This window comes from Vanessa cardui, chromosome 26 (genome assembly GCF_905220365.1).
Source record: "Vanessa cardui chromosome 26, ilVanCard2.1, whole genome shotgun sequence".
Taxonomy (NCBI): Eukaryota; Metazoa; Arthropoda; class Insecta; order Lepidoptera; family Nymphalidae; genus Vanessa; species Vanessa cardui.
The window spans coordinates 2,419,309-2,432,345 of record NC_061148.1 but is presented as its reverse complement, the minus strand read 5'-3'; the positions used below and the strand labels follow the sequence as shown (position 1 = coordinate 2,432,345).

The window sequence follows — 13,037 nt, the reverse complement described above, 5'->3', positions numbered from 1 at the left end:
AACAAAATAAGCACATGAATCAGCGGTGCTTGCCTGGGTTTGAACCCGCAATCATCGGTTAAGATGCACGGGTTCTAACCACTGGGCCATCTCAGCTTACACAAGCCTCGCTTTTAGTAAAATTAATATACTGTACTTACAAATTAATGAAGGTAATTTTAAAGTTTTTAATTCCAATGTAATGATAATAGTCTTCAAGGTTTATGCAACACGGAAACCGTAAATATGTTCAGATGACAAGCGCTCGGCGATCATCGGGTATTTTCGGATAAGGAAGTCTCTCACTTATTTACATATGGATACATCATACGCCTAATTAGTTTTTTATAAATAGAACCAAATAGTGAAGGGAATTAAGAAATTAAATATGGCAAAGCTCGTCTGGGTAACTTGCAAGTACATGCATTCTGGTTTGAAGAGTGAGGACTTATTTAGGTTTAGAGGTGGCACATTGGAAGAAGTAGTTCGTTTTCCTACTACTCCAATGTCAGGGGTGACCATATAACATCAAGCCACCAATATACCCGTCTCCACATTTATACTATAAAGACTTTAAGTATATTACTCCTTCTTAGAGATATATATATTTAGAATAGTAATACACGATACCACTATAAATAAATATGGTGCAATATAATGAAATTAATATATTTAATAAAGAAAGAGTTGACTTTAGATAAACAATCGTGTTATAATCTAATATTCCAAGTATGTCATTTTTATCATCTTTCACTTCTACATAATCGGTTGAGTAATTCACTCAACCGATTATGATGAAAATTTTGCATACATGTAGTTAAGGATATGGAAAAAAAAGGACATGACTAACACCCGATAATCCTCAGGCTGGTGGCTAGTACTGTATAAAACCATTTAGAATATCATTGAAATATAATTAAATATTTTTTTAAAAGACATTTGTCTTAATTATCCTTTCATCTTATCCACAGGCGGTAGACTGGTGGTCGGTTGGCGTCCTCACCTACGAACTCCTGACCGGCGCGTCACCGTTCACCGTCGAGGGTGAGAAGAATACCCAGCAGGAGATAACCAAGCGCATCGTTAGATGCAGCTATCCCGTACCGAACGACGTCAGTCCGGAAGTGCAGGATTTTATTAAGAAGTAAGTCCTGAAATTTTGTACACTATACTAATTTTAACTATTTCATGGTTTTTATATAGTATGACCATTGCGATCGTTACTTCATGACAAATTAGCTCTTTAAAATGGTTTTTGAGTATTTAAATGATTATTTTATTAATAAGTAGGTAAATAATGCACCCATGGGTGCAATGATATAACATCACAGTAGAAACTTTTAAAATTATCAGTTCTTTACTAATTTGTCCATGTATTCAATATATACAAACATTCTTCTCGAACCTCTCCATCTATTAAAAAAAACTTGAAGTTACAAAAAAAAACACATCTTTTAGCAATACTTAACATAGAAATCAAGAATAAAATCGGCAAATTGCCTGCAAATCCTTCAAAACAGGCATTGCTAGTTTAATTATAAGTTTTTAGTTTTATCAATAATGATATGAACGTTTATAAATATTTCAGACTTCTAGTGAAAGATCCTCGGCGTCGTCTCGGCGGCGGAGAGGGTGACGCGGAAGAGTTGAAAAGACACTCGTTTTTCCAGGTTAGATTTGTGTTCCGAGGTCAGTTATTTTGACGACTCGTGCATAATTAACACATATCCAATAATGACGCACGTAATTATACATTCTATACGTTTTACGTATTCCTAATGTCCTACAAAAATATATACAAAACTGTTAACGTCTTATTTACTTGACTTAAGGAAAAGAACAATGTCACTTATTAACTTTAAAGATTCAGCTTACGTTTTTTTTATTAGAAAAACAAAACATGTTTGTGTAACACATTAACAGCCTGTAAATTTCCCACTTCTGGGCTAAGGCCTCTTCTCCCTTTGAGGAGATTTCGAGCATATTTCACCACGCTGCTCCAATGCGTGTTGGATACACATGTGATATTGGATTTGTGGAATTTCATTGAAATTGGACACATGCAGGTTTCCTCAGAGATGGAAGTATAATTATAAACACAAATTAAGCACATGAAAATTCAGTGGCGATCACCTGGGTTTGAAGCCGCAATAATCGGTTAAGATGCACACCTAACCATCTCGGCCCATTAGAAAAGCAAAACATGTTCGTTAATATTGAATGTGTTAAACTTCAGAATTTAGACTGGGAGGCAGTGGCCCGTCGCGAAATCCCAGCGCCCTTCGTACCTCAGCTGTCACACGCCGCGGATACTTGCAACTTCGCCGACGAGTTTACCCGAATGCCCCCCACTGACTCACCCGCTCAAGCGCCCAAACATCATGACAAGCTCTTCCTTGGTAAGCGTCTAAAATACCATTAATTTAATAAAAAAATTAAAAAACTATCATGCAAAATATGTATAACAACTCACTTTAGCAATTTTAAGCTTTATTATTAGTACCCATTGTATGGTACACAAGCTCTAAACTTATACGGTCTGCCTATAACCTCAGTCTTGTGAATTATATTTCTTGGATATGATTAAATAATATCGCTGTCATTTTTCCGTAAAATGTTTACACTGCTGATCAAATCGCAGAGTTTTATGTTTTCAATAATGGAATCAGGCTTTCCTTTTGAATATGAAGTATATCCCACACTTAGAAATTATATAGTTGAAGATTTATCAGATTGATGATTTCTTGAATTCATAGAAAATTAAACTACTCAATACTGTCCTAATTTTTGACACAACAAATCATCAAACTCTACCGCTGTTTTTTTGGGTTAAAATACTTGGGAATACATCTAAACATACACACACACACACACACACACACACACACATAAATAAATACACAATATAAATTTTCTCTAATATTATAAATAAATCTAAAAATAATTCCTTCCTTCCAGGTTATTCGTACGTAGCTCCAAGTATACTCTTCTCTGAGAATGTAATATCCGACCAGATATGGATGCAAGCTACCGGACAGAAACACGACAAACTGAAAGGATGGGTAGCAAAGGTTTGTATCATTGTGTGCATAATGTATTGTATGATATGACTTAGGATAAGTTTTAGAAAATAATTACACCCTGAGGTACTCCTCGTACAGTTAAATGGTAGTTAAATTGGTGTAAGCCTTATGGTCTCCGATGGCCATGTGTCTTTTATTGACATTATTTTTGAAAACAGTCAAAACTCATGTTTAAGTATAGCAAGTATTAACTAATAGGTTTAAAACTTTAAAGCGACAATATTTTGGGAGTGGCCCAATTCTTAGATGAGTTTTATGTGTTTTATTTAAAAATGTGGTTAGACCGACTTAAGGAAGCATTCTAAGAATCAGTTCAACAACAACAACAGCCTGTATCCCACTGCTGGGCTAAAGGTCTCCTCTCCCTTTGAGGAGAAGACAAACATATTCCACCACGCCGTTCCAATGCGGGTTGGGTGAATACACATGTGACAGTATTTTTATGAAATTTGTCACATGCAAGTTTCCTCACGATGTTTTCCTTCACCGCTGAGCAAGAGATGAATTGTAAAGACAAATTAAGCACATGAATCAGCGGTACTTGCCTGGGTTTGAACCCGCAATCATCGGTTAAGATGCACGCGTTCTTACCACTGGGCCAGCTCGATTCTTGAAAGAATCAGTTCGTTATTAAAATAAAATAACTTAAAATTTAATCCAATTAAATAAACATTACAGAACATGAATTACAATACCTTTTAATTTTTACAGGATTCGCCCTTTTTCCAAAAGTACGCTGTGGACCTAAGTACGCCCCTCCTTGGGGATGGATCGTACGCCGTGTGTAGAAAGTGTATACACAGGCAAACGGGCAAAGAATACGCTGTGAAGGTAAATACTGAAGTTTGTCTGACTTGTAATAGATAAATAAAAATAATTGGGTTTTCACTTTACATTCGTGCCGTTCTATTGTCGTTGTTCAGAAGGCCATTTTTATCGAATATCGAGTTCCAATTGATGATGAATGAGTTTATTCCACAGATAATATCATCGCAGCGAAAAGACGTCAAACAAGAAATCGAATTGCTCAAAGCGTGCCAAGGATGCCCGTACATTATAACCTTACATGAAGTTTTTCACGATTCGGTAAGAATAGTTTTGTTAGAATCAGATCGATAATTATCATTAGGTATCGTCTGAAATTCTTAAATTGTTTTCCATTGAACAGACTTAGTATCAGTTTTAGATACATTTTTTATTAACTTATATGACATTGTTTAAATTGAAAAAGAGTTAATTTTCTTGCTGGTTTTGGACAGTGGAATCTACATTTCGAACCGCTTTTCTTAATACAGTTGTTGAATGAGTTATTGAATGATAAACTATATATTGATTTTGATCGATTGTCCGTTATTATTTACTTTCATTCCCATTTAATGTTTCCAATTAACATGACACATTTGTGATCATGTCACATCGCAGCTCAATTTTGACATTCGAATATATTTCGATTCCACCCTATATAACCTATACGCTATATAACAGGCAATGTTGAGCTAATCGTTATGTGTGTGTGTGTGTTTAGGCGTTCACGTACATAGTGACCGAGCTGGCGGCGGGCGGCGAGCTGTCGTCGCAGCTGGGCGCCGGCGAGCGAGCGGCGAGGCGCGTGCTCGTACAGCTCGCGCTGGCAGTGCGACACATGCACGCGCGACACGTGGCGCACCGCGACCTCAAGCCCGAGGTGAGGTGACCACCACACTCGCACACACAGACAGACACACACAGACACAGACAGACAGACACACAGACAGACACACAAAGACACACAGACACACACAGACAGACAGACACACACAGACATACACAGACACACACAGACATACACAGACACACACACAGACAGACACACACACACACACACACAGACACACACAGACAGACACACACACACACACACACAGACAGACACACACAGACAGACACACACACACACACACAGACACACACAGACAGACACACACACACACAATACTCACTGACAGATATTCCTGGAGCTACAGGCACGGGGGTGTGCCCCACTTACTTATAGCACTCATCAGATACTCCACCGCCAAAGAACAGTATAGTATGACACAAATTAGATGTAGCATCGGAAAATGCAATGGAATGAAAATAAAACCGATTACTGCCGATTTACACAACCAATAGAAATAGCTCCCTATCGCGCCATTCGACGCTATTCGTCGCTATAGATTCTCGCGTCAGAGAAAGCAAGTGCATGTAAATCGACGCGTCAAATTGACGAATATATGTATTAGGTCATATGATATTACAAGTTATTACGTTTATGCAAAGATCATTCGCGTGAGAAATAAATATTGATAATTTGGGATAGCGTACTCAATTCGGATGTGATCGGTTTTACGAATTTTGCCGATGCGACATCTAACTTGTGTCGTACTATACACCTGTATGTAAGCTACAGGCACTGAGATGTAACGTCTTAGTTCCCAAAGTTGCTGTCGCAGTGGTGATGTAAGCAGTGGTTAATCTCTTACAGTGCTATTGTCTATGGACGGTGGTAACCACTTACCATTAACAGGCCTATTTGGTGGTTCACCTCCACCGATATTTTAAAAAAATTGAACGAGAAAAATTTTGGATATTTTTTTTTGTAAATCAGAGGTGTTTTGATTCTAAATCGGATTTGAATGACAAAGATTATAACGAGCTACTTTTCGCCTGTGACTTCGCTCGTTTTTTAGTGGTTGTCAAATGTTAGACGTAAAAAAATGTACATATTCCTTGTATTTAACATTGCTTCATACCATATTTTATTAAATTCGGATCAGGAATTTGACTAGCGAACAGACAGACAGACGTTCAAATTTTTAATATTAGTATAGATTGTTTCCTGAACTATTTATTATTGAAGTCTACCTCAATAATAAATAATCTCAACTCAACTGTATCGACAACAAAAAAAAACAATTGAATGACATAAACTTGGTGGCAGGGCTTTGTGCAAGCCCGTCTGGGTAGGTACCACTCATCAGTTATTCTACCGCCAAATAGCAGTACTCAGTATTGTTGTGTTCCGGTTTGAAGGGTGAGTGAGCCAGTGTAACTACAGGCACAAGGGACATAACATCTTAGTTCCCAAGGTTGGTGGCACATTGACGATGTAAGGGATAGTTAATATTTCTTACAGCGTCATTGTCTATGGGCGATGGTGACTTACCATCAGGTGGCTCATATGCTCGTCCGCCAACATATACTATAAAAAAAAAATAAAAACATTTGCGTTAAAGATTGTTATTATTTTTTCCAGAATATTCTCCTGAGCAGTACGCGCTTAAGCGAGGCGAAAGTGAAAGTGGTCGACTTTGGCTTTGCCCGTCGCCTGCCCGACTGCGACGAGCGACAGCGCATGATGACGCCATGCTTCAGGTAACATTACTATTACATGCCAACATTCCCATCGCGTTCCTTTTTTTTTCTCGCTGGAAAAACGCATTACGCGCTTCCCCCACGTGATGGAAAGTGGGGGGGGGGGTGTGGGACTCCCCGGAGCCCTGAACGCCGAATACGGCGCCTATTGAGGCGGAGGGAGAAGGTGCGCGTAGCGCCTTTTCCTTCTCCCCGGTCGTCTTCTGCAGAGCGAGTCAGCGGCGGCATTCTTACCCATCGCCTTCCTATTCTATACAAAGATATGCAAAGATACTGTTGTTTTTAGAGTTATTTATACATGTATTAGATTAAATATTAGTTTTATTGTATTTAAAAATATTAAGTAATGTTGTCATATATTTTAAACTACTTATTATGTAGTTTAGTCTTATAGAAATCAAATCAAATCAAAATAAACTTTATTCAAGTAGGCTTTTACGAGCAATTTTGAATCGTCATTTTACAATTAACTGAAGCTACCGCCGGTTCGGAAAGTAGATTCTACCGAGAAGAACCGACAAGAAATTCAGTAGTTACTTTTTTTTAACATTTAAAAATACAAAGTCATGTTAGTTAAATACAATTATTTAAATTAATATACGAAAAGGGCTTGAAGTCAAATTCATAGCGACAATGACATAGGACAATGCTCTCCTCACTGTGTGCAATCATCGTTGCCAGTCTCGCGGAAGACTTAGGCGACACAGTTGTGAGGGTGTGTAAACAACACAAGCACAACTTCCTTTACTCATATCAATCAATAAGACAGCTAATCCGATGGGATCACTGATAGTTTAGGCGATTGGCTCGATCTGGGCTTAGAATCCAATCCACCGGGACTGGCTTATGGAATCTCATGGTGTTGATGTTTGTGTCCCGCAGCCTGCCCTACGCAGCGCCCGAGGTGGTTTCGTGCGCGCGTGGTGGCGCGGCGGGTTACGGCGCCGGCTGCGACCTCTGGAGTCTCGGAGTCATATTCGTGAGTACCCATCATTGCCTGATGTCCATATGTAACTTTCATAAAAATACTTTTAAAAAAGTCCTTACTAAATAGGTGAAAAGATTACTCTTAAAGGTACCATATTTGCGCTGTATGATACTTAAGTAATTCGCTTGTAAGGGGTTGTCCATTAATCACGTGAGGCTTGAAAGGGGGGGGGGGGTTGATAAAAATAACGAAAATAACACAAGGGGGAGGGGGGGGTGTAGTAAAATATCTCGTGTATTTATTTTTTCGTCTAATGCGCGATTTTTAAACAAATACGGTCCTTAATTTCAGAATAAAATAAGATTATAGTTTATACCTGTATTTAAATTAAGATAATATTCAGAAAATTTTAAGATTCGTTGCAGGTACTAAAAATACACGTGATGTTGAGAAGGGGGAGGGTGGGTCGTCTTAAACCTCACTACGTATCACCAATGGGGGAGGGGGGGTTAAAAAATGCTAAAAAAAGATCACGTGATTAATGGACAACCCCTAATGTGCTGGAATGAGCACGACCACCAATTTAAGACTGACTTGTTAAGGCAGCGGAGAGTTTCATAAATGTCATATTCCTTTCAGTACTGCCTGCTGTGCGGCAAGGCTCCGTTCCAACCTATCTCGAAGAAGGAACCGGTCACGGCTTTCATGGATAGGATCAGAAGCGGTAGCTTTACCATGGAAGGTGAGACATATACTCTACAACATTTACTTAATCAATTGTTTTTATTCTGGCTAAATCCGGCTCGAAGGACCAAACCATATTATTATTACATAATTATTACATTTAAACAAAAAATATGTTATAAACTTTTTGACTATTAAGTCTTTAACTTATTTTTGGTTAGTTGGTCTTTAAAGTACAGAGTAAGAAAACTTTCGTCAGCTTTCAAATTCATTTATTTGTCATTTCTTAAACTCTTAGTGCCTTTTGAACCTAAACATCAAATCATTGCGACGCAATATGTCATTCTCGATCGGTAAATTCTCACCCCGACTGTACATAATAGTTCATTATATTTATTTATAATTATATATATTTATATACGTCACAGGTCCAGCGTGGGATAACATATCGGAAGACAGCAAGCGTCTCGTGTCGGGTTTGCTCGCAGTGGAGCCCTCCGACAGGCTGACCGTCAACGAGCTTCTACAAGAGTTGGGAGTTAATGTCCAAGATGGAAACAACTTCAAACTACAGGTACGATAAGTTACAATTGTTTCATTTTGTTTAATGTTAAGCATGTTAAGTAAGTTTTAATGTTGATAAAGAGTAATTATTGAGTTTATTGTTGGTTCATCAGTAGTAGCTTCACTTAATATAGTTTGTTAAATGACGATTCTAAAATGCTTGCAAAAGCCTACTTGAATAAAGTATATTAAACAAAAATAGCATAAAAATCTCGACAAATTTAATACAATGTCCAAAATACTTTTAATGGATTTGAAATAATTCGCTGTAACAGATGAATAGTCAGATGATGACAAGAGTGATTCTGCTTTTCCATCTGAAGTACAAAATAAAACTAATTAATTTATAAAATGTTACAGGATATGACCAAAGCTGATCTCTACAAGCGTCGCAGTAAAAATAAGCTAAGGAAATCCAGCACGTCTGAGCCCGGCACTTCCAGGCAGACGGAAGCAACTATAGACAGCGAGGAGTCCAAGGAGACGTCGCTCTTGGAGACCATAAACAACCTCAAGAACAGAATGAACAAGAACTCCATAGAGAACGACGTGGAACTCATAAAGGCGAACACACAAGACACGCCCGTCAATGAGACCGACGAACCGACCTTCGACATCAACGAAGACATACCGCCCGTCAAACCGGTAGAAAAGACATACGGGAAATCTAGGTCTAAGCTAGACGAATATATTTACATAGAGAGCAGTCAAGGCTTAGAGGACACAGAGGTCGCCTTCCCGAAGACGAGTCGCAAGAAGAAAGAGTCACAATCGCCGGTGCCGCGCAAACGCAGAAAAGTAGACACTCGCTCCGCCAATAAACGAAACGTCAACGGAGATACAAGGGATTTGAAAAATAAAACGCCCGAGAAACGAGGACGAGGGCGGCCAAAGAAGATTCCAGAAGCAGACGAGAAGAAATCTAGGACAACCAAAGAGTCGATCGAAAACGATAAAACTATCGTAACTAGAGCGACTCGTAAGCGTAAGTACGAGGAAATCGAGAAACCGGTCCTCAGGGAAAAGGGACAAAACGGCCGGCAGTCGAGGAAGGCAAGTGCGGAAACGAAGACAGAGACGCGCAAAGTTGCCAAGGCAAAGAGAACCGTAGCGCCATTGCAATTAGAACTACAAGACACGCAGAACGTGAGAATGACTCGTTCGAGGAGGAGACGCCTGGAAATAAGCCTCTCTCCCTCCGAAGTGAAGAGCGTCATACCGGCTTTTTCATTCGAATCCGACCGAAGGGTCAACTCGATCGAGAGCAATCGATCCAAAACTTCTAATGCCAAAGGAAATAATAACCTTAAAGGGAAGAAGAATACGAGTAAAGCGAAAAAGCCCCCCGTTCGCACCACGAGAACCCGCGCTAATCGTAGGTGAAATAAAGTCGTTCCTACACAAGTAAGTCCGATTTAATTTTCCAAAAAAAAAAAAAAACATTAAATGTAACGCCATCCGTTATCAACTATAGACAATTTCATTATCCTTTATAGTCTGTTACGCCGTCTGGCAACTAAATATATTATCTAGTTTCGAAAATTCCAATATGGCGTTCAACTATTCAACCTCGAAAAATTCCAAATAACGAGACAGATAGTGAAGCAGAAATTAATTAAAAATAATAAAAGTTATCGACGCTTGCTCACGCATAGTTTAGTAAAAAAAAAGATTATTTATTCAAAAGAGTAAGTTATATTTCCCTAGTTAGCTGCTCCAATCTAGTTCGAAATGAATTAATGGTAATCTGTTTTTTTTTTTTTTAATTTTTAATTCTTTTATTTAATGTTACTACTAATTTTTAAGTCACTCTTTTTTCCCTATTATTACCATTAGAGTAATTCTTTGATGTTGGTTATTATGTATTTTGAATAGGTAATTAATAATTAATTAATAGGTAATTTTGATGTGTGGTTGAGCACTTACTCCCTTAGCTGAAATTAATTTATATTTCAATCCGGCAACGACTTTCTGAATCAGTTGGGTTTTTATGATTTATTAAATTCTAATTCGTTAGTTTGAGTCTAATGAACAATTAGAATTTAAGATTTGTCGTAATTTAATCTTATAATCCTATATTTTTGATCAGAAGGCATCAAGATGGTTTTTTATAGATCTCTATCATTTAAAAAAAAAAATAGTTTTGTGTGTGTATATTTGTTTGAACGTAGTTTAATAGGTTAAATTTGTAAATTATCATAAACGATGACATTTTTACATATTATACTTCCATTTAATTATCCAAATTATATAATTTTGTGTATGGTGAAAGTGCCAAAGCATGCTTAAAAATGTTGAGTAAATTTGTATAAAAACGCACGCCTTTATGTATCTTGTAACACAATTATTTCTTCGACTGTACTTTCTCAATTTAGTTTTCCTCCATTGTTTTAAGCGCTTTTACCAAATAACAATTGATTTTGATTGTTTCGATGTATATAAATTTAGTGTTTAGTACAAAAAAAAAACGGTGGAAGAATTATTATTATTTATGGAAAATCTCAAAAAAAAAATACGCCACTGTCGATAGCTGAAGGCATATCATTGGTGTTTAAAAAAATCATTTGCTAAATTTCTTTTTCAATGTAATTTCGTGTCTTCGACTTGTATGGGATAAAAGTGTGTTCATATATAAAAAAATATGTCGTATATATTATATATATTTAAAATTTTATAATGGCAACACAGCGGATGATATGTCACAATATTTATATACCGTTACAAAGACTATAAAGCAATAACAATAATATTGATAAATTGATTCATTTATATGAGAAAAATGCTTTATAAATTGTTACAACTGCATAAATATATGTAAAATTTATCATGCAATAATTCTGTTGTATTGCCCTGTATTGTTGGAACATTTGTATAATTAAACACATACGAGTTTAAACAAAATATTATCAAAAAATGTGAATTATACTCGTATATAGATTTAAAAAGCAAGCTGTGGTAATTCTTTCACTTTGATTGTATCAAAAACTTAAAATAAATTTGTTATGAGTGAACTTATATCAAATTGTAATTTCGTCTAATCATGTGTTGATTCAGACACATAGGTAAGACATTTTCTTTAAATTAAAAACACATAAATACGATACGTTATTCGATACTCAAACATTGTATTCGACAAGTCACACGGTCGCACTATCTCTAAGTAACAAGACTGTTCAAGTTTGATTACATAACGTTTGACAGTTCATAATAGCAATGAAATATATTTGAAAGTTTGCTAAAACTTAATGTTCGCAAAGTAAATCTTTGCGCACAGTATTTTTATTTTCGTTACTATTTTCTTTTACATAAACGTTTATATGGACACTTTTACTTTGCTTTCTTTAACAGTTTTCTTTTAAATGAGTAAAATGTTTATTTTTATTATAATATAAAATACACTTCATTATATCACCATTTTCATAAAATCATTAAAGAAAAGTCAGTACTTAATATTGTTCCGAAATGTTCAATAGAAAAACACAACGATTACAAAAATATTAGATTGTTATTAACTGTCCAAATGAAATAGATCATCAGGTCGAATCGTTTGTATCGAAAAGGGTGTCATCTTAATTATCACAGCTTGTTTATATAAACAGCATAATAAGGCAAGTCATTATAGACGCGAAGTGAATATTTGGTGGGAAATTAAAAATTTCCATTCGCTTGAGATAAGTATTACGTCAGTACGTCGTAATGTATGTAAAAGTGCACTTAAATGGATTGAACCAAAAGATTATATAATTTTATAATAAAGTGATAGAAGTTATTATTGTAGTGTCGGCGTTAAACAAATTTTGTAACATGTTACACAAATGCCGGCCGAGATATTGGATTGTAATAAATATACCATTTTAACATTTGTTTATTGTTTTATTAAAATACCCGTTATGTGATTGATTTTCTACAAGTATAAAAATTGATTGGACGAATGTGGTGTTTCAATTAATTCAACAACAGCCTGTAAATTCCCACTGCTGGGCTAAAGGCCTCCTCTCCCTTTGAGGAGAAGGTTTGGAACATATTCCACCACGCTGTTCCAATGCAACCCGCATGGTTGTATACACATGTGGCAGAATTTCTATTAAATTTGTCACATGCAGGTTTCCTCACGATGTTTTCCTTCACCGCTGAGCACGAGATGAATTATAAAGACAAATTAAGCACATGACACAGCGGCGCTTGCCTGGGTTTGAACCCGCAATCATCGGTTAAGATGCGCGTGTTCTAACCACTGGGCTATCTCGACTCTCTAATTAATTCAATGTTGGTTTAACAGTCATCAGATTTAAACAAAATATATAATTGGTCTGGAAACTGAGATGTTATGTCCTCTGTGCCAGAAGAGTCACATAAAGAAGGACGCACGGAAGGCGCAGTCCGCTTGTCTGATCCTGGCTTTCAAA

At 36.7% G+C, this 13,037-nt stretch overlaps 1 protein-coding gene across 2 annotated transcripts in view; it reads left to right on the top strand.

Annotated features, from left to right (window-relative positions):
• The window catches only part of LOC124540716 (ribosomal protein S6 kinase alpha-5-like), a 128,616-nt gene extending 116,122 nt beyond the window's left edge, over window positions 1–12,494 (top strand). For both annotated transcript variants that reach the window (XM_047118396.1, XM_047118397.1), the window contains exons 7-18: window positions 951–1,123; window positions 1,568–1,649; window positions 2,216–2,378; window positions 2,938–3,050; window positions 3,774–3,893; window positions 4,044–4,148; window positions 4,588–4,746; window positions 6,337–6,455; window positions 7,338–7,434; window positions 8,023–8,125; window positions 8,496–8,641; window positions 8,992–12,494. In XM_047118396.1, coding sequence (XP_046974352.1) covers window positions 951–1,123; window positions 1,568–1,649; window positions 2,216–2,378; window positions 2,938–3,050; window positions 3,774–3,893; window positions 4,044–4,148; window positions 4,588–4,746; window positions 6,337–6,455; window positions 7,338–7,434; window positions 8,023–8,125; window positions 8,496–8,641; window positions 8,992–10,014 — 2,403 coding nt within the window. In that variant the 3' untranslated portion in view covers window positions 10,015–12,494. The remainder of the gene's footprint in view (window positions 1–950; window positions 1,124–1,567; window positions 1,650–2,215; window positions 2,379–2,937; window positions 3,051–3,773; window positions 3,894–4,043; window positions 4,149–4,587; window positions 4,747–6,336; window positions 6,456–7,337; window positions 7,435–8,022; window positions 8,126–8,495; window positions 8,642–8,991) is intronic.
• The last annotated feature ends 543 nt before the right edge of the window (window positions 12,495–13,037 follow it).